Raw genomic sequence first — 27,668 nt, forward strand, 5'->3', positions numbered from 1 at the left:
CCCTCGGCCAAGAACGGGATCTGGAAAGCAGAGAGGTGGGCCCTTCTCATGTCCCCGCTCGTGATCTGGGGGAGGGGGTGGGCACGCCAGCCAGGCTGCGAGGCGACTGCCGCTGGACGGACAGACGGACGGGCGGGCTGGTTAAATTCGCCCGCAGGCGTGTGGCCCCCGGAGACCCAGATGAGTAGATGAAAACCATTCGTGTTTTAAACTGGACACGGGTGGTACTCTGCGCAGGATGGCCGCAGGACGGCTGTGTCTGATTCGCCTCTGCCCCTGCCCATCAATCCAGAACACACCCATCTGGGCTTCGCGCCCCTTGAGTTCGGGAAGAGCTGAATTTTTAATTTGTTGAGATGTAACTTGATCTATTAACAAGCCAGGGCGTAGAGCAAAGATTTTTTTCTCTTTTAAGTGAAGACGATTGCCTTTCCAGGCAACTGAGAACCCAACTCCAAAGCACAAAATTCTAATTTTATGGGATTGATGGCCCTGACAGGTCGTCTTCTTAGAAAAGAAAGACCAGATTTATTCTTCCTGAAAACTAAAAATAACCTATCTCACCTCTGCCAACACACGCTGTCACAGAACATCTCCGCCAACACTTCCCTCCTGAGCGCGGAGATGCAGCTGACCTTTAAAAGCGTCACCCAGGGGAGACATTTCATCCCCCAGCAGCCCCCTCCGGGGTCACCGCAGTCAGGGTCGGGTGTCGGAGAGGCCCCTCGCTCTCCTGGATTCTGCTTCCCACCCCATCCCACCCCTCCCGCTCGGACAGGGAGCTGGACACTCTTCAATGCCATCAAGCTCGGAGGCTTCCTCTTAATAACTTGTAATGAAATCAACATACGGGTTAGAAACAGATTTCTCCCAACATCACGGGACACTCATCTCCACGAGCAGGTTTACGAGGAGGAAGGATGAGAAGTACACAACTGAGCGGCATGTGAACAGGTTCAAGAAATCTTATCAAGATGAGGCCAGGCCTAACTTGCACGCGGCCGCCTGGTCCAGCATGTGGCCAGCTGCGGCCCCGCCAGCACACACACCAGGAAGGGCGGATGGAGCGTGAGCTCCCTGCATCCGTGGCCGGCTCTGCGGCTGCTGGGACACACGGTATTGTTTTGCTGACAGCCGGGCTTGTATCCAAGGTGTACGACAGGTATCCCCTCCTGCCAGTGACTGCCCAAAGGACAGCGTGCAAGTGAGATTTCAGAAGACCCGGGGCATCTTCATCCTCTGTAGAAACCACTCTGGCCATGGCAGCTTCCCCGGGGCTGGCTGCGGTTCATTCAGGCTCACCAGCAGAAAATGCTCACAGATACCCTTTGGCTGCCTGAGTTCCACCTCGGGGGGGGGGGGGGGTGACAATCAAGGCAGGCTGGGGACCACCCTGGGTGGGGGGGTAAATGTGGTGTGTCTATCTGGGTGCGATGCTAAGTGTGGGATGGTGGCCACCCCAGGATGCTAAAAGCACTTTGGTGGAGAACGGATCTTTCTCCAGCATGCAAAACGCAACCTGACCTTTTTGCTGTGTGTTGTTGGTTTGATCAAATGCTGAATTGGGCAGATTCTTGATGCCAAAGATGTTCCTTGCTGGACTATGAAGTCCAGACTACTGGGTTTAGGTCGCTGGTATTGGGTACACTGCTGTTTGGCGTGAGATTGATCCCCTAGAGAGGTCCCTGGGATTGGTCACATAGAACCTTCTCTGAGGATGGAAGCTGGCCCCTGATCTAGGTCTACTTGGGGCTGGCGTGCAGATATGAATAAAAATACATTCCAACTTACCAGGTGCTGACTGACCGTATAAACTGAGGTCACAGAGCAAGGCCGAGACGGCCTTTGGAGAACCGTTGTTGGGTGGGTTCCACCCTAGCCAAGCACCAGAGTCTCTGGGGCAGACTGGTGAACCCCACCCCGAGCCCTGGCTCACTCTAGGATGGAGCCTGGGAATCTGCATTTCTAAAGAACTTCCCAGAGCCAGGGAAGGGAGGGGCCCGCCTCGGGGTTCTTCACACGGAGCACAAAGCCGGCTCTCAGAAGACGCCCTTCCACCTGGCAGTGCTCTCCTTGAGGTTGGCCGCTGTGGGTTTCCTGCAAACGCCTGGCCTGCCAGCAGCACAGAACATCTGGAAGTAAGGCTCCGTGCTCCCGGAGCACCACCCAAGGCCATGAGGGCCATGCTCATCATCACCTGGGGTGACGGATGAGCGAGTCCGGGCTTTCGTTCCAGAAGGGAAGTGCGCACGCACCGCAGCGGGTTCCCATGAGCCTGTGTGGGTTCATCTTCGGATGCTCGGCAGGGATGCTCCATACGGCAGATGCTTTGGGGAATGACCGACCTGTGCCTTTGAGGATGGAGCTGGCTGGTGCTCACTCGTGACCATGGCGACACCCATAAGAGCCCTGTGTGGCAGCCTGTACCTGACCGCGGCCCCCACGAGGGAGGAAGCAGGTCAGCGCCATCCTGGTCCAGCTGTGGCAAAACGAAGCAAGGAGCTGCCCGGCAATCACTCACAGGCCCTCACAAATGACGTCAGGAACCAAGCCGTGCTCCCCACACCCCGGGCACGGAGACTCTGCCAGTGAGCCCCGGGGATCCCGCAGGGGAAAGCCTCAGTCCATCCACACCGACGGAGATTCACAGAAAACCCAAGCCTCACAAACCAACAAGAACAGGAGAAGGCAGGCCGGCCGGCCCGAACTTCCTGCTTCTCATGATCATGGGCATGACTTGTGGACGGATGTGAAAATACGGGTTTTCCAAACATTCGCAAATGAAAGCGAAGACCACAGGTAACCTGTGAATTTGTATTTTCCGGCACTTCGGTGTGAACCAAATTGCTAGAAAACAGATTTCCTCCTTTCGGCTTTCCCATGTGCCGCTTTAAAATTCATCCTTTAATATAGTTATAAGGAGCGATGACATACTGCTGACACAAAGCTCTCTCTGGGGAACAAATTATTTTCCTCTGTAGGACTCAAAACTCTTAAAATCCAATTTCTGTAAAAGCTTACAGGGGAAAGAGAGAAATCAATAGGACCTCCGCAGACCAGACTAGTTTTTGTCCGGCCTTGGTTTCATCGCCTTCAGTTTTGAATTTTGTATCATTTGGTTTCTGCAACATCTAAATTGGAATCATTCAGATGTCTAAACTCCCTTCCTCTTTTTTTTTTCCCTTTTTTCTTTTAGCCACAGGGAGCCCGCCTACATGAGGCTTCCCGTCCAGGCAATGTGGCCACGGAGGCCCTTCGGAATCAGTCCCTTCCCACTCCCTGCAATGTTTCTCATCATAGAATAATTCCAAACCAAAGAGATGCATACAGATTGGTGGCAAAGTGGCACCCATCGGGAAGGCTGTTACAAAACACACACACACACACACACACACACACACACACACACACACACACACACACACAGTAGAAACGGAACACAGCAAGTGTGGTCGAGGACGCGGAGAAGTCGGAAGCCTCCGGTGTTCGTGCTGGAGGGATCAGAAGCGAGTGCAGCTGCCGTGGAAAACAGGCTGGCGGCTCCTCAAACAGCTAAAAATAGACTCAGCGTGTCCCCCCGTGAGAGGCCACGTCTGGGTCTAAACCCACAAGAAGTGAAGGCGGGGAGTCGGACAGAGACCTGTCCCCCGAGTCCACAGCCCCGATGCTGACGAGAGCCGAAAGGGGGGAACAGCACAAGTGTCCACCGGTGAACAGAGGGACAGATAGCAGCGTGGTTATACACACAGGAGAATACTGTTCAGCCAAAGGAGATTCTGACTTGTAACCTGGCTGGAAACCCAAGCTTTGCCCCCCGCCCCTCGGGGGTGCACTGGCTGATGTGCTGAGGGTGGCGGGGCCACTCAGGTGAGGCTCGGGACGGCCGGGAGGAAGGGTCCCCACAGAGAGGTCTCAGGAGCAGCCTACCCTGTCAGGGATTCCCGGATTAGCAAGGTGGGCTGGGGTACACGCCCGGCCGGGTGTAAGGGGGTCCCGGCCTCCCCCTCTCTGGGCTGTTTTCACTCAGTCGGGCGCATGGGGTTCATGTCAACAGCACCCTCCGCGCCTCCCACATGGGAAAATGAAGCCAGGAGAGGTGAGCTGCCCAGGGCACCGAGCTAGAGGGCACAGCCCCCACGGGAACCGGCCGATGCCCCCTCCACTGCCAGGTTCGCGAAAGCTTCGCGACGCACAGATGCGTGAGCAGGTAGGTCACCTCCTACTGAGCATAAGACACCCTCCGGAGTCACCCATCCTTTTAAGACCAAGTCCTTCTGAGGAAACACTCAAGAGTCTGTCTCAGGAACATGAGCAGAAAAACAAAATCCTATCAGCATCGCAGCTCGGAGAACACAACTGAGGACCTCCTGCCGAGCCCAGGCAGGGAGAACGCAGGGGTGGGCGCCTGCGGGTTCCCACCTACGCCACACACACACACTCACACACACACATACACACACTCACACACACACATACACACACTCACACACACACACACTCACACACACACTCTCACACACAGACACACACACACACACACATTCTCACTCACACACACTCACACACATTCTCACACACACTCTCTCACACACACACACATTCACACACACACTCACACACACACTCACACACATGTGCACACACATTCTCACTCACACTCACACACACACGTGCACACACACACACGTGCACACACACATACACACTCACACAGACACACACACATTCACACTCTCACACACACACACTCACACATTCACACACACACTCACACTCTCACACACACACTCTCACACTCACACTCTCACACACACACACTCACACACACACATTCACACACACACTCACACATTCACACACATACACTCACACACAGACACACACACGCACATACACATTCTCACACTCACACTCACACACATTCTCACTCACACACACACATTCACACACACTCACACACATGTGCACACACATTCTCACACTCACACACACACATTCACACACTCACACACGTGCACACACACATTCTCACACTCACACTCACACACACACAGACGCACTCACATTCACACACACTCACATTCTCACACTCACACACTCTCACACACACCCACTCATATACACGCACTCACAGATGCACACTCACACATTCACACACACTCTCACACACATACTCATACACACGCACACTCACACATTCACACACGCACATTCACATGAACACTCACACACGCTCACGCACTCTCATACCACTCTCATACACACACACGCACACTCTCGCACACACACGCGCGCACACACTCTCACGGCATCGCTGCACCCCGGGCGGGCACCTTTCTTGGGGCAGGCTGGAGCCGGGCTCTAGGACCCTACCTCTGCTGCCCCATCGGTCAGTACCAGACGGTTCCCAGTAGCTGGTTAACTGACCAACAGGAGGAAGCAGACCAGGCGCATTTGTAAGAGAGAACTTTCTGGGTCTTCCCATTCCTGCAGCCTGGAGTTGAGTTATCAGGGCGGGGCAGGGGTTTCTGTGGGACAAGCATCGCTTCGTGCACGCTGGCTGATGTCCACAGGCCTCGAGGCCGACGCATGTGTGGGGAGGAGGCCCAGGGGGCCAGGGCCCAGATGCGGCTGTTCTCCCCCCGCCCCCCACAGCCCTGGACAGCTGCGTGCCGACACGTACCTGCCATGCAATCAGGTCCTTGAGCTTCTCGATCTGCTCGTGGGCCTCCGGGTGCTCCTGTAAGTACCGCTCCGTGAAGAAGGCCTGGAGTGGACAGGGCGGCGGGGGGGGGGCACTCAGTACAACTGCTCACCCCACACGCACCTCCCGTGCACCAGGCCCTGCGGAGGGAGAGAGTGGTGGGTAACACGGACCCACGCCCTGCCCCCAGGGAGCTTGCTCTCCTGGCTGGACCCTCCCAGCACCAGGGCAAAGCACCCAGTAAGGTCAGTAAGCGGAAGGAACAGGTAGCCAGCCGGGGCATTCGGGGTGGCACCCCCAGGCCCGGGAGCCCAGTACAGCCACCGCTGACCTGACAGCCCAGTCAGCTGGGCGGCAGCTCCCTGGGGGCTCCCAGGCCTGCACCCCCATGCCGTGCCCTGCCTGGTCTACCCTACACTAATAGCAGTTCCCTGGGGGCTCCCAGGCCTGCACCCCCATGCCGTGCCCTGCCTGGTCTACCCTACACTAATGGCAGCTCCCTGGGGGCTCCCAGGCCTGCCACCCCCATGCCGTGCCCTGCCTGGTCTACCCTACACTAATGGCAGCTCCCCGGGGGCTCCCAGGCCTGCCACCCCCATGCCGTGCCCTGCCTGGTCTACCCTACACTAATGGCAGCTCCCCGGGGACTCCCAGGCCTGCCACCCCCATGCCATGCCCTGCCTGGTCTACCCTACACTAATGGCAGCTCCCCGGGGGCTCCCAGGCCTGCAACCCCATGCCGTGCCCTGTCTGGTCTACTCTACACTAATGGCAGCTCCCCGGGGGCTCCCAGGCCTGCAACCCCATGCCGTGCCCTGCCTGCTCTACCCTACACTAATGGCAGCTCCCCGGGGACTCCCAGGCCTGCCACCCCCATGCCGTGCCCTGTCTGGTCTACCCTACACTAATGGCAGCTCCCTGGGGGCTCCCAGGCCTGCAACCCCATGCCGTGCCCTGTCTGGTCTACCCTACACTAACGGCAGCTCCCCGGGGACTCCCAGGCCTGCAACCCCATGCCGTGCCCTGTCTGGTCTACCCTACACTAACGGCAGCTCCCCGGGGACTCCCAGGCCTGCAACCCCATGCCGTGCCCTGTCTGGTCTACCCTACACTAACGGCAGCTCCCCGGGGACTCCCAGGCCTGCAACCCCATGCCGTGCCCTGTTTGGTCTACCCTACACTAATGGCAGCTCCCCGGGGACTCCCAGACCTGCCACCCCCATGCCGTGCCCTGCCTGCTCTACCCTACACTAATGGCAGCTCCCCGGGGACTCCCAGGCCTGCCACCCCCATGCCGTGCCCTGCCTGCTCTACCCTACACTAATGGCAGCTCCCCGGGGACTCCCAGGCCTGCCACCCCCATGCCGTGCCCTGTCTGGTCTACCCTACACTAATGGCAGCTCCCCGGGGGCTCCCAGGCCTGCACCCCCATGCCGTGCCCTGCCTGCTCTACCCTACACTAATGGCAGCTCCCCGGGGGCTCCCAGGCCTGCACCCCCATGCCGTGCCCTTTCTGGTCTACCCTACACTAATGGCAGCTCCCCGGGGACTCCCAGGCCTGCCACCCCCATGCCGTGCCCTGCCTGCTCTACCCTACACTAATGGCAGCTCCAGCCGAGCACCCCGTTTGTCCAGGACGATACCATCCTGGTGCCCGCTCGTGGACAGTGACCCTTTGCCTCCGTCTCTGTCTAGACCGGGAGTCAGCAAACTTGTCTGGACAGGGGCCTCAGCGCTGCTGTTGCATCAGAACAGCCACAGAGAGGACGTAAGGAATGGCCGTGGCCCCGTTCCAAACCGACCGACAGGAACAGGAGGTGGACCGTCGTGTGAGCACCTGGTCCAGAGCCGGTCAACTCTGCCCATTCCTAGCGAGACACTGCCCAGGGAGACCAGCTGGCTCTCTCCGTTGTGCCAGCTCTGAGAAAACTGTCATCTTGTGGCTTTTATGATCCCAGGTCTCTTGAAAGCCACCAGAGGGTCACTCTTCAGAGCCAACTGGGGTGGACAATGCCCGGGCCCCTTGACTTCTCTGCGGCCTGCAGTCCTGACCCAGCTTGTCACTGCTGAGATCAGAGTAGTTTCTGGGCTCAGAGACGGGGTTGGGAGATGGTCAGTCCCCAGGACAGGGCTGTAAAGAGAGCAGGCACGTCACCTGCCTTTTCGTAATTGGCGAAGCCGCCCATGACAGCAGGGTCGACGATGCCGTTGAGGAGCATGGAGAGGGGGTTGATAGGGAGGCTGGGGTCCTCCAGGTGCTGCTGCACCATGCTGTTCAGCTTGTCGTTGGTCAGCTGCATGGTCTCGATGGCGTTCTCCAGCGGGCTGATCTCCACCTGCAGGAAGGGAAACGGCACGACCTCAGGCCGCTGCCTCCGCGTCCGGCGCTGCGTCCCAGCTGACACTCGGGGTCATGGGACCTCGCCAGAGGAGACACATTTCTGAGCGAGGGCAGGCTTTCCACACCCCATGCACCTCCCTTCCCAGTTGATATTTGGGGCGTGGTCCCCAATTACCCAAATGAGGACAGCTGGGCATATCAGTACCACGTGCGTTCATAGGTGTGGTCCTCATGTGCCAATCCCAAAGGAACAGTGCCAGGCCACCTAGTTCTGGTGTGTGTGTGTGTGTGTGTGTGTGTGCCATGTGCGTGCATGTGTGTCTGTGTGCATGTGTATACGTGTGTGCATGCATGTACGTATGCATGGATGTACATGTTCATACGCATGTGCACACGTGGTCATTCCAGGAAAACACAGCCTGAGTGGCGCCTGAGCACAAACTATCTGCTTCACAAATGAGGCCTTTTAACCATGGTCTTGTTTGCTGCTTGTTCTAAAGAAGGTGAAGATGTTAGGGAACTTTTGAGCAATCTGTCCCTGTCCTGGGGGCAGGCCCGGGCACTCTGCAAGCCCCTTGCACCTGTTTGCTCAGGACGGGGAGGGGGCCTGGCAGGGTCTCCAGGTAAGACCACAGACCACCTGTGAGGGAAGAGCTCGCACCTCCCCAGGATGGGGAGGGGCCTGGCAGGGTCTCCAGGTAAGACCACAGACCACCTGTGAGGGAAGAGCTCGTACCTCCCCAGGACGGGGAGGGGCCTGGCAGGGTCTCCAGGTTAGACCACAGACCACCTGTGAGGGAAGAGCTCGCATCTCCCTCCCCAGGACGGGGAGGGGCCTGGCAGGGTCTCCAGGTTAGACCACAGACCCCCTGTGGGGGAAGAGCTCGCACCTCCCCAGGACGGGGAGGGGGCCTGTCACCACATTGGACTGGACTTCACAGGCCCCGTCCTGCAAACCGGCCACTGCTCGGCGAACCGACCACATGTCCTCCTCGACCTCCCTTCCTCGGTCTCTTGCACCTCTGCCCACTGTTCTCAAGAAGGCACAGTTTCCTATTTTTGTCAATCCAGCAGTGTCAGCTACAGTGTCCCCACGATGGGCTGTTCCGGGAGACACGCAGGAGGGGTGGGGTGGGGTGTGGCTGCGGCTCTCCGCCACGCCGTTGTGGGATGACACGGAAGCCCTCGCCCTCTGCTCACAATGGCAGAGGCACGTCCTCACAGAGTCGGGCTCATCCCGCCCCACTTCCAGCTACTAAGCTCCTTCCTCGGGCGTCCCGGCCCGGGCACAGCGCACAGAATCCCCGATTACAAAGGGCTTACGGGAAGAGGCTCGTTAAGAGGCTTAGCGCCTGTTGAAGTGAAGGGTCTTCTCCTCACCGTGTCTGGCAGCTGGCGAGGCTGGCGTTCTGCCGCCAGCCTCCTGAGCCGCGCCTGCGTCGGGGCCCGCTGGGGTGCTCCGGGCCTCAGGGTGGGTAGGCATGGGGGCTTCCAGAGCAGAAAGTAAAATGGCCCCACAGGGGGACAGGCACAGAGCCCTGGGGCTTGCTAGGGGACAAAAGACACGCTAATAACACGCAGTCCTTCCAACCAGATCTGCACTGGTGTCCCCACGCCCTGGCGCTGCTGTGGTTTCAGTGAGGACCTGCTGCCCGACCTTGCTCGCGCCCGGGAGCTGCCCACCCAGGCAGAGCGTGGTTTTTAGCACATGAGGTGTGAGTAGTCATTTCTTCAAAAAGTACCAGGGAGGGAAGGGGTGTGACCAGTGGTAGTGTGTGTGTAGAGCATTGACCTGGGGTGCTGAGGACCCAGGTTTAAAACCCTGAGGTCACTGGCTTGAGCGTGGGTTCGTAGACAGGACCCCATGGTCACTGGCTTGAGCCCAAAGGTCACTGGCTTGAAGCCCAAGGTTGCTGGCTTGAGCAGGGGGTCACTGGCTCAGCTGGAGCCCCCCAGTCAAGGCACTTATGAGAAAGCAGTCAATGAACAACGAAGGTGATGCAACTAGGAGTTGATGCTTCTCATCTCTCTCCCTTCCTGTCTCTCTCTCTGGCTAAAAAAAAAAAAAAAAAAAGGTTCCAAGGAGGTGTAGCTTCAGCTATTTTATTACTTGGAATGAGCAAGTGCTATTAATCAAATTGTTTGTCATGTAAATGGCAATAAAACCATCAGGAAGAAAGATCTGGAAAACTGCGCAGGATGACCTGCTTGGAGTGTTCTGTGGGAACAAGTGGTATCTCAGCTCCAATTTTCTCATCAGCGAGAGGGGCGGGGTCACGCAGCACCTCACTACGGTATAGGGGGGTCCGAGCCTTGTCTGCTGTGGGGTCTGCAGTATGCTCTTGGCCACCGCAACCACGTGGCACTCGGGGGTGAAGAGGGCGGGTCAGAGGCATGAGGGAGGGATCAAGGGTAATTCCTCCTGGGGGAGGGGTGTGCTTACCATGAAAACAGATTTGACCTCAAACCACCGCAAAATCCCGGGTAACTTATAGGCCGTCGTGAAGATGGTTCTCTCGATCCACATATTCTGCAAAGGGAACACACATGCCGCATGTCAGGGGTCAGCAGAGGGACGGACACCCTCCACCAGGCCCACGCTCGTCTAGACAGGGCTCCTCCTGGGAGCCATGACACACGGCCCTTCTGTGCTCCGGTGGGGGGCGGGGCGGTGGTCTGCATTGAGGCAACATCTTGCAAGCCATGCTCTGCCTGGCAGCCAGCCACACCGGGCACAGCAGGGCCCCCTGCCAGCCTGGCCATCAGTGCCTACCTCCCTGCTCGTTGGCAAAACATTCTAGATATCGTCGCAGAGTCGGGGAGAATCAGACACGTGGAAACGAGGGGGTTCCCTCTGCACCTCACTTAGTGGGAAGAGGACCTCGGGGGCAGTTGTTGAGGAAGACTGACCTCACAGATTAGAATCAAGTCAGGGTTTCAGGCTTTAGTTTTTTTCACGTAACTGGTTCTTATGTTATAAAACAAAGCTTGGAAACAGAAGGGAGAAAGATCACCCGCTCCTCAGACATGGTCACTTTAACACTTTAAGACCTATGGTGTGAGACTTCTTACTAAACATTAAAAAGTTTGTCTGTTTCCCATAAAAAATGCCATTTGATCATCTGTCTGTGTTATGAACACCAGTGCATTCAATGTCACAGGGAATTGTTTCCAGCTGACGACTACAACTTGACACTTCTCCTTACATCGCTGCAGGGGTAGCCTTCATCGCGCCTGTGGGGCACCCCAAACCCCTGCGGTGGGTGCCCGCTGAGCAGGCCGAGTCTGTCCACCAGGGTCCCAATACAGACACAGGGCCTAATGGAATGTCCACACTTCCAGAACTTGGACTGATCCTCAAACCTCTGAGCTGGCGGGGGGGGGGGGGGGCGGGGAAGGACATGGCCAAAGCCTCTGGGACACGGATACTGGCCAAGGCCGCCTCGTCCCCAGGGGCCGATGGTCCACGTGCCCTGTGAGGCGGCCCCTGGGGGTACTTGTGGGCCCAGATCAGGCCGGATGCCCACACACCTCAGGAGGGCCCTCTGGGTTGCACCGTGGGCTGAGGGCCAGCTCCTGCTGTCCTGCTGACTCAGGCCCTGCTTCTCCTCCACCTCCTTGCTGGCCCTGGGATCCCAGACCTTCCCCCTTGCTGTGCGGAGGTGAGGACATGATGCCCGAGCGGCCACCCTTGAGCTCCTGCCCTGGCAGGACAGCTGGCCCGGTCCCCCTGCCTGTGAGCCTGGCTTCCCACAGCTGCAAGGACCCCTGCGCTCATCTGGGAGCCCCAGGCTCTGTCAGCCACACTAAGTCCCACGGCTTCCGAGAGCCTCCTCTCTGTGCTGCGGCCGGACGGGGCCATTAGGGGATTCCAGGGCCACTTAGGAAAATCACAGCCTCGGAGGGAGGCTTGTGCAGCTCCGCCTGCCGGGGGTCTGGGTCGTTCTCAGCGCTGCCCCGCGTGGCAGGGAGCTTGACCCCCAGTGTCTCCACCTCTACAGGGAAGGAACACAGAGCTCCCAGATGGGACAAGGCGGGAAACTCAAGAAGAGCTGACAAATCCGCAGCTGGGAGACCCTGCCGCATCAGGGCATTAGTGCTGTAAGGACCGAGACAGACGGCGGCTCAGACAGCCACCACCCTCCGTGCTGCTGTCCAGGTCGGCGTGGGCGGTGGAGGCGGGGTTTGTCTCACCACTATGGTCAGTGCCATCAAATCAGTCACCAAATCAGTCCAGGATGCCCCCTTCACCAAGAAACAGGGGCTTAGTTTGGAAACAGCCAGTGTCAGAACTGGGGATGACTTCAGAATTCATGACCCCACGCTCCTAAGCTGATGCACAAGACCCCGGGGATGGGCAGAGTGAGCCCCGAAGATGGGCAGGCCTGGCCCGAGCAACGGGGAACCCGGTGGAACTCAGGGCTTCCAGGGGGTGGGGCGGCAGAGGCAAGTCCCCTGGAAGTGTCCCAGCTTTCCTTGTGTGTTAGCAATAAGTTGCCAATTCACCTCAGGCCTGCACCCCCGGCATGTCCCTCCTGCAGGTGGTGGGCAGCCGATCCCAGCTGTGCTGGTCTCCTCAGGGGTCCCCAGGACTCACCCTCCCTGAAATATGTGTCAATCTAGGGGTTTTGGAGGAGGTTTCCAGGACAAGAGGACGCAGAAATGTTCACATTTCGAAAAGCCCTAAAGCTTTACCATGTCCTTGCAAACGGAGCTCCATTAAACCAGTTCTACACAGGTTTTTCAACAGGCGACAAGACTCTGTGTATTTCCATGACTCGAACACAGTGGCTTCTGCAACCATGGGCAGGGTGCGGTGACAGTGCTGCCTGGCTGTCACAACTGGGGCACGGCCCCCAGTATGTAGGGGGTGGAGCTCAGGGTTGCTGCTCGCCCTCCGCCGATGGCTGGGACAGCCACACCATGGAGAATTTCCCCGCCTGTCACTCAGTGATGCCTGGCGTAAACTCTGCCCCAGTGCCCATGGGGTCCCTCCCTCCAGGAAGGTGAGGTCCAGTCCACCTCCTGACGGCCTGTCACCTGCAGAGAGCCACATGAGGCCCCCGGCACCTCTGCGTGTCCTCTCGCCACGCGGGCTCAGCACCTGCGCCAGGGCCCGGGCCCAGGTGGAGATGAGCTCAGACACACCAGGAGGGAGTCGTGGGCGTGCTAGGAGACCGGAAGCACCTTTGCAGCACCAGCCACCCGCTGTGACATCACAAGGACTTGGTGCTGTTGTCTGTGACATGGTCACCCGCTCACTACACTTGAAGGGGCGCTACATGAGGATTTCAGCACATACTAGGCTGCAATGGCCTCCGAGGATACATTCTTCCACAGGCCATTTGTTCTGTTGGGGGGGGTGAGCTCTGGGAGTGTTCTATTTGTGTGTGTGTGTGTGTGTGTGTGTGTGTGTGTGTGTGTGTATGTATGTTTTTGTTTTTTTTTTTACCGCAAATTCGTTGTCTGGGTTTTTCTCTCCCTTGCGGATTGGCCGGGAATACTCAAACCTCTGAACCTCGTTCACCCTGTAAAAACTGTAGAAACAGAGAAGTCAGCAAGCATTCAACCTCAAAAGACCTGTTGATTTTCCTCCTAGAGCTGAGGTCCTGTCTCCCAACAGGTCATCCACTCCCTGAAATATCCCTAGCCTTGCCCCCGAGGCCTGTCTCCCAATAGGTCATCCACTCCCTGAAATATCCCTAGCCTTGACCCCGAGGGGACAGCTGTGGCTTTCTGTCCCCATCAGCTTCCACACGGAGATGCTGGCAGGTGGAAACGTGACCTTGAGTTCTTTCCACAGCTGTCCCCGGGCGCTGCAAACCCTGCAAGGAGAAGAGATGCCGAGAGCCAGGGAAACGGGCAAAAACAGAGAAGGGGACACGGAGGAGACAGGAAAGGGCTGCACCCTCCAGTTATGTGTAGAGAACATGTAATTGGTAATTTATTAGTTTAGACCCTGGCTGGGTAGCTCAGTTGGTTAGGGAGTCATCCGGATACTCCAGGGTTGTGGGTTCGATCCCCAGTCAGGGCACATACAAGAATCAACCAGTGAGTGCATGAATAAGAAAAACAACAAATCGATGTTTTTTCCTCTCTCTCTTTCTCAAATCAATAAATAAACAAAAATAACATTGCTTTATTGGTTTAATTTACTAACTCAGCAACTACTTTATTAAAATAATTTAATAATTTATCATGTCTGTATTATTTTTAAAGAGGTCTTGCATACTTTAGTTTCAGGGTCACCAAAGGCAGATTTGCAGCCACCAGACTGGCAGGGACGGAAGGAACCAGCACGCCTTCCTCACATGGGGCGGGGGTGGGTGTCACGTGTGTGCCCGATGACGCAGGCTGCAGAGACGACTCACCCCTGCCCTGAAACACAGGTGGGCTCCCCACTTCAAAGGGAAACATCTACTCATAACTACGGTTCACAGACAGCTTCCTGGCTCTCCAAGAAAAAAAAAGTGGCAAAACTTAAAATGCGTGCCATTGTTCGTCAGTAAACAGAATCCTGGTCTGTTTGTCACTGTCGCTGATAACAGGTTAACTAAGAGGTCCTGAGTCTTGCGAAGGACACAGCCAACCCACCCAGCTGGAGGCGACGCAACAAGTGGACCATGAGCCTCGTTAGACCATCAAACAGATTAATGCCTTTCACCAGAACATGGATCAAATAGAAAAGAAAATTCTTCACATTAAAGAAACATCTAAAACAGGATGTTTCTACAGCATTGCTAATTAGGTACAAGTCAAGGGAGAGGCAACAAGTCTCATTCAGATTCAGAGAGCTGACCCGTGAATTTTAAAACTCGCCTCGTAATAATCCCACGTCAGGTCATTGCTGTTCTAGAGCCGACTAGAACAGGTCTCCACCAGGAGCTGACTTCCGGATCCCTCTCCCTGCCTCACAGAATGTGGACCACCCCCCCCCCCCCGCCCCCAGGCCGCACCCCGGGCATCGAACTCAGAGCTGCTGGGTGTGGCCAGGCCTGTGCACTGCTGGGACCCTACAGGGTCTCTCTCCCAGGTGGGTCGTGAGCAGACCAGGGTCCCCTGCCTCTCTCCTGAGTCTGCCCGGTCTCCCTGCCTCTGGAGAGGAATAACCCCTGCTCGCCTGCAGCCTGGAGTATTCACTTCGTCCTTCCCTTCCTTCACCAAAGACCCTGGAACACTGCGGCTGGAGCAGCCCAGGGGCACCTGTCCACTTCTACACAGACCTTTCTCGGTGACTACCTATAACTGGGTTCTAGCCACGGTTGGGAGTCCGTGGGTTTGGAGGGCCGACTGTATGCACTGGTCTCTAGGCCATTTCATAAAGGGGGGGTGGGAGGGGATCCTGGATTCAACGCCCCCCCAGATGCTGAGGAACAAGTCCATTTGGAGGAGCCCAAAGTTAAACACAAATTTTCGACTGCGTGGGAGGAAGGGGCGGTGCCGCTAACCCAGGTATTGTTCAAGGGTCACGTGCGCCTCCTTCACGGTGTGCGCCTCCTTCCCTCTCGAGGCTAAAAATAATCCATTTCTTTTTTCCTTCAATCTAAGGGAACAGAAAGCTGTGTCCGAGGAAAGCTAAGCACTGGCTAAAAGCCATCCCTTCCAAGGTCGACCGGTCAGGAGGAGGCATCTGTCCACAGCCTTCTGCCACCTTCGTTTGGGCAAGAGAAATGGGCTGATTACCTTACGATCTGCTCGGAGACAGGCCTGTGAAACTTCGGGGGCAAATCCAGCTTGGGCTTCACCGTGAAGCACTGAATATCTGAAGGGGGGGGTCAAGGATCACAGGCGGGGGGCAGGGGGCAGACATCAAGCAGCAAGCGCAGCCCTGAGGACTCCCGGCCCCGCCCGTGGAGTTGGCGACCACTTCCTCCCTGCTACCTCGTTGTCTTAAAGGATACACTGACCGGGGGAGTTTTTAATCTCGTCGCCGGGTGGGGACGTGGTCTTCATTTTCTCTGCGTTTGGAAACTGAGTTAACAGCCGAGCCTCGAAATCTTCCCGGCGCTCATACTCTTTCCCCCGGTAAATGAAAACCTTCCCCTGGAAACAATGACGTGACATGTGTTAAATACCACCGCCGGGCAGGGCCGGGACAGGTTCACACCTGGAGGAACGGCCGTTGTCCAGCTGAGAGAAAAAGTCACTGGACGGGGGGACGATGCGCCATCGCCAGTCTCACTCACCACGGACACGGGACCGTGAGCTGCACTCAGCGATGCCAAGCGGTCAGCGCCCATGGATGGGACCAAACGTGGGGCCGTGCTATGCTCTTAACAGGAACAGCCAGTCTACAGATTGTTAATTAAAAGCCAAGTGTGTGACCACAGCCCACCCTCCAGCGGGCGTGACACAGTGAGAAAGGGGGGCTCCAGGGACCAGGACAAATGGAACCCGGTGTCATATATACATGGGCTGGGGCAAGAGAGGGCTTGCAGTTGTGAGTGTGCAAAACAGAGCTTATTCTTGTATCACTAATGATTGTATTCTTTTCTGTACAAACCACTGTATACCCGCTTTTGCCTCACCCTGTATATAGATAAATGCACATACATTTTTGTTTCCTGGTAGGACCTAATTTGTTTTCATCCTGCCCAAGGGCATTTAAGAGAGCATCAGGTGACAGGGGGCACCTACGAGCCTGTGCAAGACATCCCGGTGTTCTGAGCAGATGTTGGCAGGGTCTCTGCTTCCGCAGAACCAGAGGGAAAGGGGGCGAGGCCAACACGGAGGACGGGAGCTCTGGGCCGCCCCTGGCGGTGACAGCGTGGAGGTGGCTGCCAGGAATTCCCTCCTCTCAGAGTCATAGCTGCTACCCACCGCCCCAACAAGGCAGACCAGACAACTCCCCCTCTAAAGGCTGGCTTTGTCCATCTCAAATGACACTGTGGTCACCTCCATAAATTCCAAGTTGGGGAGCCCCTCTGGGGGCTGTTACGGATGTCTGAGCTGGGTGACCTTGGGCGTGGGTGCTAAGGAGGTCAGCACCCTTCCTTACACCAGGTGTCTTGCTGAGGCTATTTCTGTCCTGGTGAGACACGGAGACTCTGTAGATATATTAAGTACAGTTCTGATTCTAAGGTGTCACAGACTCGACAAGTGTGTCCTGAGTGGCAACTGAGTGACAGAGAGATGGCAGCCGGTCGGCAGCGTGAAGCCACCGCTGGCTCCTGAAGCCTCCTGCCTCCCCTCACCCACCCAGCCCCCTTTCAGGGCTGTGTGACCCCTGAGGAAAGTGACAACAGGGACACACTCGGAGCGAGAGCCACGGGACTGGGAAATAGGAGGTTGGGGGGGGCTGATGCCTTTCCTTAGGGGATGAGGTATGTGGGCGTATCGGTTGTTCTAATTTGGGGTCACTGGGTGAAAGGCTCCCGATTGGCTGGTCACAAGTCAGCTGCAGCCCTGTTACCTGCCGTGACCCTGGACAGACAGATGCCAGAGAGGGGAGGAGACAGAGGACAGAGATCGGCATCGCACGGAATAACTTGTACATTTAGCTCCTGGAGACTCAGCTCAAAGTCAAATTACACTTCTGTCTAATGAGCGGGTTTTCAGAAGATAAAGAGAGATCTTCTGGTATTCAATTTATCTCCTTCCCGAGAGTCAACCTGTTCCGAGTTCCTGTAAATCATTAAAGAAGGAACAATTTAAGAATTGAATATTTTATTCACTTTGTGCGTTAGGTACGTCTTAAAGTACCCATTATAGAAGAAAAATGTTCTTTCTAAAAAAAAATAAAATAAAATAATGTCAAGCAGAAACCAAAGTGATATGTAGTCTTAATCAGACATATAAATATACAACGTGGGCATCTTGGAAGGCTATGTATAGAGCCAAACCTTTCAGAAATTCAGGAAGATTTAACGTACAGCAGGTGCGATAAAACGAGCATGAATTTATGACGCTCTGTGTCAGAAGAAAGACTTCATAGTAGAAATGCGTGTAAAAGGCTTTTTCATAGAAAAACAGTCATGAGTTACAGGCAAACACGCTGATGACACCTCCTAGAAGTGTCAATTACTGTGCCCCCTGAAGGGGTCCCTTCAAACGGTGAAAACGGGGGGAATGCACATCTAGTCAAAAGCATGCCTTCCTTGTGAGGAACATAACTATTAATAGGATTGCAAAAAAAAACAACAACCAAATAAGTGAATCGATTCATAAAGGAAACTAAAGCCAAAGGGACAGCTAGACAGTTCTCAGGGACAGCCAGCCAGCCCTGCGGTCAGCAGCCAAACACCTTACACGCTCTCTGTACTTGCGAATGTCCTTGTCAGACTGACCGCTGACAGGTGAGCTGTGAAGAGGAAGAAACATATTGCTACGGCCCCAGAACATGATTGCCATTTGTCCTTTGCAATTTGTCCTTTTGATGGTGTGTGTGTGTGTGTGTGTGTGTGTGTGTGTGTGTGTGAGGGGGGGGGGTGACCCAGTGTGGTCCCTGCCGCACGCATCATGGGGACCCTCCCAGAACATCCCTGGCACCAGTTGACTCGGACACAATGCCTCCTCTCCCCCACTGGCATGTGGGGACACCAGGACAGAGCCACAGTTAGTGGCCTGAAGTCACAGCACTGTCCATGGAAGGCCACACCCACGGTAACTTTCCGCACAGCACGGGTCAGCCGTGATTTAGGGTCTGCCTTTCTCTCTCTTTCTCAGGCACACACATTAATTAAAGCCTGAGCAACATCAGGTGACCGCAACTCCAAGCTTGTGATGGGGTCCTTCGACTTGTTTATTGAAAATAAAGGTAATGTCAAAATCCTCCCTAATTTTGGTCTTCTAACCAAACGTCCTCTATTTATTTTTCTCTTTGGAAGGGAAGACTTTCTCCAAAATCTAGGTCTGATCAGCCCCCATCTTAGATGGACGCCACCTTTGACTGTGCCGTGAAGGCTGTGGTGTCAAGGGCAGACTGACCCACGGTGACAGCGACATTGCCAGACGCCCTAGCCAAACCACCAGGCCCCTGATTGACAGGTCAGCCCTGCGAGGGTCACCTGTTGACACTGTTCCTCTTAACAATGACAGGTCCTCCCCCACTACGTCCTTCCTGCTGACGACAGCACGTAGGGATGGCGCAGACTACCAGGGACCCCTGCGGAATCAGAAACAAGGGGGCTGAGAAAACGCAGCCCTGGGACGAGGGCTGTCACCGTGGGTCAGTCTGCCCTTGACACCACAGCCTTCACGGCACAGTCAAAGGTGGCGTCCATCTAAGATGGGGGCTGATCAGACCTAGATTCTGGAGAAAGTCTTCCCTTCCAAAGAGAAAAATAAATAGAGGACGTTTGGTTAGAAGACCAAAATTAGGGAGGATTTTGACATTACCTTTATTTTCAATAAACCGTCTCTGCTGGCTCGAACGGTCCTGGACAGCTGTGCTTCAGACACATGGCTCCTGGCTCCCGAAAGCCAGAGGGGTCATGCACCGTCTCCCAGGAGAAGAGAAAACTAAATGTCGTTAAAAAAAATGCCCTACGAAACGACAGGATATCATGCCTCAATGGCATCCTAGTTTAAGTTTTTGAGCAACAGCTCTCCTAGGAGGCCAGGCAGCATTTATTCACACAATGTCTTCTCTGGCCTCATGGGCGTTTGGTTGGTTCCTGACCGCGGTATTTCTTGAATCACGTGTCCAACAGCACATGCCTGGCCCCGGGGACAGAGTGAGATTCGGGGTTCCCAGCCCTGGAAATCCATTTCCAGCTTCTCACGCAATTACAAATGCATGTGTTCATCCCAGTGCTACTCCTAATTGCCAAAACGGCCCACACGTCCGTCAGAGGACTAGCGCTAGATAAACCAAAGGGGGTCTACTGGCAGAACGGAATGTTATGCAGCCATGGAAAGGGATGAAGTCTGTCACCCGCTGCAGCATGGCTGGGCCTGAGGCTGCTGCACTAAGAGAAATAAGCCGGATGCGGTTCTGTCACCCGCTGCAGCATGGCTGGGCCTGAGGCTGCTGCACTAAGAGAAATAAGCCGGATGCGGTTCTGTCACCCGCTGCAGCATGGCTGGGCCTGAGGCTGCTGCACTAAGAGAAATAAGCCGGACAAACAGGACACACCCTGTAGGATCCCACTCACACGAGGTCCCAGAATAGGCCGATTCACAGGGACGGAGATGAGAGAGTGGTTCCAGGGAGGGAGGGGTGGGGAGAAGGGGAGGTTCTTTTTCTACTGGGAACAGAGTTCTGTGTGGGAAGATGAAAGAGATTGGGAGGTGGATGGTGGTGGTGGTTGTATAAGATGAATGTACGTAAGGCCACTGAACTGCACACTTAAAAATAGCTAAATTGGTATGTTACACATTACATATATTTCACCACAGGTTTAAAGTATACTCATAAATCTCTGAAGAAGAGGTCTATTTAGACAAAAAAAAAAAAATCAGATGGAAAGCTTATAGGTAATCAAATAAAATATTATCAGCCCCCACGCCCCACCAGCACCCTACGCCCTGCGAGGAGCCACCTAGGACACGAGGAGTCAGACAGACGTGAGCCCCGGAGTCAAAGTCCACCTCCTTCCTCAGAACGGGGCGGGCGCTTGGCCCAGGGAGCCGGCGGGTGCAGGCGAGAGGGAAGGAGAGCTCACCCGCAGGAAGGTGGGGAAGGCTTGTCCGTAGTAACCGACCGCAAAGTAGTCGGGCTTGGGTCGGATCACTTTGACGATGTTTTCGTAGAACTGAGCTTGTTTTTTCTGAAAAGGAGAAAACGCGTTTCAGGATTCAGCAGCACGTTCAGGGAATCTGTTCTTTGGGATTCTTGCAGTGGGCACCTCAGGCTGCGGCCCTGGGCGGTCGTGGGGGATGTTGGGGGCACGGAAGCCTGCCTCTGAATTAAACCTTGCCACGCGGTGGAGACCCTCGGGCACGCCACAGGGAAATCTGACCAAAAAGAAGCCAAATTCAGGAACCATCTGGGATTTATAGGTGTTCTCAAAAGCCAAAGAGGGCCCCAGAAAAAGTTTTTCTTCTGATTAAATGGCTGGTCTAGAGTATTTTTTTTTTAAATGGTGTTGATCAGATACTGGGATACACTAAATAAAGAACTTAAAAGGGCAGAATTCTGCTCTCAAATAGTACTATAAACATCACAACGTCATGAAGTGAGGGACGTGGCGAGAAGGCAGGAAGCAGAGGACAGCGTCTGTGTCAGGAGACGAACAGCGGCTGCCACCCGCCCAGCCCTCCGGGAGACGGGGTCCCAGGGGCTTCTCGGGCTATCGGGACTCTCATGCGTGCAGGGCCAGCCATGGCTCACATAGAAACCCTTCAGGGAGGTGCTAGAGTTTGGTCACCGAAGCTCACAGGGGAAGAGAAAGGGGTGCTCGTGGGCCAGAACCAACCACGGGCAAATCAAGACTCGTCCTCCCGAGAAAACGCAGGGCGGCGTCCAAGGCCACAGGAGAAGCCCCAGCGTGAAGAGGGACAGGGACCTACAGAAGAACAAGGCAGACCGTGGGGGCTCACTTCCCCAGGAAGGAAGAAGGACCTACCAGCAGTTCACTGAGCTGCTCGTAATCGAACATCTCGTTCTCGTACTGCTCCGCCAGCTCCTTGCCCAGCGCGATGGCCTCCTCCCACATCTGCGGGGAAGAGGAGAAAGCGAGAGAGAAAGAAACCCACACCTGAATCGTGTGATCAGAGCAGAAGACGGAGGAACATGACCATTCGTTGCGGAACCATTTGGAAATAAGCTTGCTTAAATCAAAACTACGATGAGATGAATGTTGGAAAAGACCAACAGTGACTAGAAGCTCATGGCCTGGGGCTCATGACTGTTATCTAGTATGTAATCTGGTCACCTCCTGGCTCATCTGTCACACAGCCTCTCTGCCCAGGGTCCTGCTGCCATGCACGGTCATCGAAGCCCATCTGCATGGCCGGCGAGGAGCCAGGAGAAGGGACCGCAGGGTGAGGAGAGGCTGCGACGAGCCTGATTTTGCTACCTTCCCGTTATGTCACCTTTAATAAATGCTCTGTTTCCGCGGTCAGAAGGACCAGGATATATGTTGGCCTTAAAATAAAGGCTTGTAAGAAGTTTGCTTTTACGTGTGCCGCCAACGTGAGGAAGGGAAGCCCACTGTCATGGTACAAAGGGGGGCCTTCTTGTGGCCATAAGTTTATCAAAAGGCTGATGAACTTCTGACATCTGTGGGATAATTTGTTGAAACCTATGGGAGGCCTGGATTTCCCTTCTTGTTCTTGGGAAAAAATAAAATAAATTTGGTTTAGTTGAGAGGAACTTAGAAAATGCGAAGAAAACACCTCTTCCAGGAAGCCTTCCTGGGTGCCACCCACTCTCCTTCGTTTTCCCACAAGGACCCAGGATTCGCCTGTCGAATCTTTTGGTAAGGTCGTGATATCGGAACACTTCCTGTCACTCCTCCTCCAATACTATCAGCCCTGAGGGCAGAGACCAAGCAGAATCAAAACTTATGGACCGGAGGCCCGGGCCTGCTCAACAGTGTTTCTTGACCAGAACAGAAGGCTTTCAGCCAAGAATCAGGAAAGGGTCATACCATTCCACATACTGTGCCCTCACTCACCCACTTCTCCAATCCACCATTGCCACCAAGGGTGAGTGATTTTAAGCTTAGTTTCTGCCCAGCAACACGACACCTGTGTTCTCTTGTGTAAGTCCCGGCCCTTTGCCAGGTGGGTACCTTTATTATACTCATTTTGCAGATGAGAAAGTTGGACACTGAATACATGAGTTATTTGCCCAAGGGCACACAGTGGAGTATACACGGCCCAGAGTTGGTGCAGTGTGAGGGTGCTGTGAGAGAGAGCCTCCCCCCAGTCCCGCTGGGATGGGGGCTGGAGTCCGGGGAAAGGGCACGCATCATGAAAAAAGGCTGACAGTGACTCAGGGCTGCAGGCCAGCAGCGAGCTCCCCCCCAGACAGACTTCTCTGCTGCTCGGCAAAGCGGGCCATCTTCAGGAGCCCTCGTCTTTCCGGGGCTGGGCCTCCTCTTTGGAACCCCTGCTCCACTGAGCCCTCACCTGGCAAAATTGATCTCATTCATCGAGAAGCAGTTTAATGTCACCTTCTCCACAGGTGAAGTCCTCCCTTTCTCCTCAGAAGGAGGAGGCCCGCGCAGGCCTGTCAGAAGAGGACCCAGCACCCCCCAGGGGGACTGACCGGGGGAGCTCTGGGCTGTTTCTCTGACCGTGGGTGGCCCTGGAGCTTGCCTTGCGGGCCCTGAGCCAGGCCCATGCCCTCTCCTCCCTCTAAGTCACGGGTGCAGGACGGCACCGGCTACACTACAGGCTTGTGAGTGATAAAGCTCTTTGGATCCTGCGGCCTGCGGGCAGCAGCGATGTTAACCAACTCTGAAAAATCAATTTTCTCATGCTTCGATAGCAAATGATTCTTTCTTTCCAGGAACGGGTCATAACGGACAGTCGGGCCATGTCCTGGTTAATGGACTTGCTTCTGGAGAGTCTGAGGACGCTCAGACATTCCGGAAACGCCAAGCTAAGAGGGCATCACTGTGCTTACACCTGCACGCACGTCTCACTAACAAACGACCAGGGTTTTCAAGGACGAAACTCATAGGATCTGAGGACGTTTCACTGCCCTGCCCCCAATAGTTAGGAAAGAAATCCAGTTGTGTCAACGAAAACAGAAACTTGCTCTCTAGCCCCTATTTTTGGCTCACGGGAGGACGCGCAAGATGCACCCTTCTCCGACTCGAGCGCGAGGCAGAGAGCGAACCCTGACAAGGCGAGGCTATTTTAGGAGAGGACAGAAACAGAGCTCTGGTGGAAAATGGGCATGGTGCCACACGTCACACGGCTGTCTGTCCATCCGGCGCCTGCCCCTGCCCCCTGTGGTCGCTGCCGGGTGGCCGGTCTCGGGGTTGGCTCCCGGTTGGTGACCGCTGGTGCCTTTCCTAACATGGCATCTTCCTTCAGGCTGGTCTATTCTCAACTGACTTTCCACAGCGAAGCCCGGCACTTGTCAGAGAAGTGCTTGGATTAAAGGCTTTATTGGAAATTACGAGTCCTCCACCAAACAGAAGAAGACAGACAGTTTGGCGCCTCTTCAGGGAGGGAGACATGCCTGTTGTCACGGAGCCTGACAGAAGGCTTGTGGGGGCTGGGCGGGGATGTTCATAGGGGCGGTCACCTCGCAGAGGAGTAGGGCCGGGCGTCATTACTGGCCCTGGAAGGAAGAAGCAGAAAAGAAGGGAAAGGGACCCAGACGGAAATGACGTTTCATGGAGAGGAAGAAAAAGATAAAAAAGACCAGGGGACAAGACAGGTTGAAAGGCACCCAAAACTTTTTAAAACGGGGGAAAAGGAAAAAATAAATAAAAGAAAGATTTTCGTGGGGAAGAAACACGAGACAGATCACAAGATGATTCCAAAGCTCACGTGTCCAATGTAGACACAGAACATCCAGCCGCTTAGAGCATCGTCCTCGTACACCAAGGTTACGGGTTCGATCCCCGCTCAGGGCACATACAGGAATCAACCAGTCAATGCATAAATCAGTGGAACAACAAATCAATGTTTCTGTCTCTCTCCCCCATCATTCCCTTCCTTTCTCTCTACAGTCATCCAATTAAAATAATAATAATAATAATAATAAAATTTTGGTGTTGCTGCTTTCGGAGCACCAGGGAGGGGCACTTTTACCAGTGTCCGACCCCAGCCTTTTGCCAGAACCCGGGGTGTCCCTGCAGCCGGGCACAGCCGCTGGCCACTGGCTGCTGGCCACTGGAGCGGTCCACTCATGGCTTCACAAGGCAGAGCAGCCGGATTCTGCGAGCCCCCATTTCCCCAGGTAGCTGTCTAAATGAAAACCGGCGAGAACCAGCTCTGGCAAGTGTCAGGACCCCACACAGTGAGGCTGTAATGAGGAGTTCCTGAATTACGTGAGGTGACAGCCTGTACCGACAGAGCCCTCCCCGAGTCATCCTCTTGCCCCATTAATGTCGAGTTTAGAATTTCATGATCCTTACCAGGTGTTGGCCTTCAAGGTCAACGGTGGGGTTAAGTCCCCTGGTCCCAAAGACAGGGTTTGAAAGCAGACCTGCTACTCTTTCCCCCAAAAGTCAAATAAGCGTTACATCGAGCCCAAGTCGTGTGACTTAAATCCTCCTGCGCTGGAGAATGACCCTCGGAACATGGGCGGGCATGGAACCGTTGTCAGTGGTTCAATTCAGAGGCTGTCCCCAGCGCTGGAAGGCCCTGCCCCTGCCCGCTCACCCCGTAGACCGCTGCAGTCATCCTGAATGCAGACTGTAATTTCTCACTGACGTGCAGGAGTGAGGCAGGAAAAGCCTCCTGTCCTTGTGAGAATGTGTGTGTCCACCCTCCGCCCTGCGTAGTGAATGTGAGAGCTTCCCACAGACGATTCACGCTCCTTAACCCCCACTGAAGGAGTGACGTGCGGGGTCTGCCCCAGGGGGGACACCGGGGACGGGGGACATGCACTGCGGACCTCTCAGGGGCCCAGAGCTCGGGCAGGAGGCGGGACCGTACTAAGGAGACCAACAGACCCGCGAAGGAATGTGCTGGAGTGCCCGAGGGATGGTGGCCTGCTCGGCACTGGCTGGCATGTGCTTGATCCAGTGAAACATGCGTCAAAATGACAACGGTGAACGTGGGACAGGGGACACGGAACTCTCTGAGCCTTTCTCTCCATTTTCTGTGAACCTAAAACAGCCTTAAAAAAAAAATCAACTTTTTAAAGAAATGACCAAGTGCCCAGTCTGCATGTCTCCCAGGGCCCCCTCAGAGGGGCAGAGACACATGGACACAGCTTGCCCTGCCCGCAGGTGGCTTCAGCCACAGCAGGGCCTGGAGACCCAGGGGCGGTCCCTGCACCAGCTACATCATCATTCCTGAGAGCGGCTCAGAAATGCGGGAACTGGGGTCCCACCAGAGACCCACGGACGCAGAATCTGCTCTTTAACAAGATCCCCGGGGGACCCGGAGGGCCGTTCAAGTGTGAGATACTCAGAGCAGGGAACACAGGATCCAGGTAGCCTTTCCAAGGCAGGGCCAGGAGAGGCCCTCCCGGGACGAGGGGCAGGACGGCTTCCAGGTGGCTGGAGCAGGGAGACACAGCCAGAAGGAGGGAAGGACTCCTCGCAGGGAGACAGCGGGCAAGAAGCCCAGGGCTCGGGGTCAGAGGGCACGTTCAGGGAGATACTGGGTTACAGAGCAGGAAGGTACCCAGGGTAGAGCCCTCCTGCTGGGGCTCCGCCTGTCAGGTGACAAGCCTGGGTCTGCTGGTGGAGGAGGCAGAGTCTCCCGAGTCCGGGCATCCTTGGGGCGATTCAAGCAGACACCAGGGCCTCTTTGTTCGAGCCCAGAGGAAGAGAGGCAGGGATGGATGTGGGGGCCCCTGGGAAGCTCAGTGGGCGGTGATCCTCAAACTGGGGACCCCCCAGGAAGTGGAGTCATCATAGGAGCAGCAGGCCTTCCGCCCAGATGCAGACAGGGGAGGCCTGGCCACAAGGAGAGCCCAGGATGGCCATCAGCAGAGTCCCACATTGCTTCAGCCATGAGGAGGGCTGCCCTTCGGGCTTCCCAGCCTCGCCCCCTCCGGCTCTGCCCACTCCTGGGCACCTGTTCCCTCTCCTCTAGGTCCCAAAGGACAAGAAATGGCTGGATTGGCTCCATTCCTTTGGCACTTTGCTGAGAAATGGGGTTTCAGTGATGGGCATCCATCACGAGAGCGTCCCATTTTTATGGAGAGATGTATTCTGCTGCCCACAGGACACATCTCATCTTTATCCTAGTGGCCTCCACGTACACGCTGCTCTACCTCTCTGGCTGTTGTCCTGTGTCAAGGACGGTAGGGGATGAATGAAGCAGACATTATCTTTTCAGTAAGGTTTGGCTACTGTCAACGGCCACAAAAAGGGGCTCCCGTCATCCTTTACTGATACAGGTGCTGTCTGGGGTAGAACTGTGTCTAACCCTCCCCTCCCCCCCAGAAAAGGTATGTTGAAGTCCTTACCCATGGTATCTATGAATGTCATCTTATTTAGAAATAGGGTCTTTGGATGGAGTCAAGTTAACATGAGGTCACTCTGGGTTTAATGGGGTCCTAAATCCAACAACTGGTGTCCTTAAGAAGAGGGGAGTTCTGACAGGGAGACACACACACAAGGAGGACCCTATGACAAACGGAGCCAGGGGTCTGCTCGCCGTGGAAGGCCACGGACAGCCAGCTATGTGGGACACTAAGGGGCGGCTTCTCCCCGTCACGCTCCGGGGGGACAGCACGACCCTGTCCAGTGCAGGCTTCCATCCGCAGAACTGAAGCCGCAATCACTTCTGTCGTTTGAAGCCACCCAGACTGTGGTCATTTCTGACAGCAGTCCCCAGGACACTCAGTCAGGGACCTTCGTGGGACTCTCTGGTCACAATTCTCAAAATGAAAAAAAAAAAAAAAAAAAAAACACAGAAAACAGCAAGAAACGAAGATAAATCCTGACGAAGCCACAGAAGGAGCTCCGAAGGCACACTGGTGGCAGGGTTACAGAAACATCTGGAGCGGAAGCAGCCCCTCTGCACAGACAGGGACTGCGTCCGGCTCTCGCAGCCCCTCTGCACAGACAGGGACTGCGTCCGGCTCTCGCAGCC

At 55.4% G+C, this 27,668-nt stretch overlaps 1 protein-coding gene across 1 annotated transcript in view; it reads right to left on the reverse strand.

The window, feature by feature from the left end:
- The window catches only part of LOC136384923 (dedicator of cytokinesis protein 1-like), a 55,914-nt gene that overhangs the window by 17,836 nt on the left and 10,410 nt on the right, over nucleotides 1-27,668 (reverse strand). Inside the window, 9 exon segments of the mRNA XM_066355573.1 lie at nucleotides 1-20; nucleotides 5,684-5,767; nucleotides 7,864-8,040; nucleotides 10,489-10,575; nucleotides 13,498-13,582; nucleotides 15,729-15,807; nucleotides 15,947-16,088; nucleotides 20,651-20,755; nucleotides 21,554-21,643. The exon segment at nucleotides 1-20 is cut by the window's left edge and continues 118 nt beyond it. Of these exon segments, the coding sequence (XP_066211670.1) occupies nucleotides 1-20; nucleotides 5,684-5,767; nucleotides 7,864-8,040; nucleotides 10,489-10,575; nucleotides 13,498-13,582; nucleotides 15,729-15,807; nucleotides 15,947-16,088; nucleotides 20,651-20,755; nucleotides 21,554-21,643 (869 nt within the window).

This window comes from Saccopteryx leptura, chromosome 13 (genome assembly GCF_036850995.1).
Source record: "Saccopteryx leptura isolate mSacLep1 chromosome 13, mSacLep1_pri_phased_curated, whole genome shotgun sequence".
NCBI lineage: Eukaryota > Metazoa > Chordata > Mammalia > Chiroptera > Emballonuridae > Saccopteryx > Saccopteryx leptura.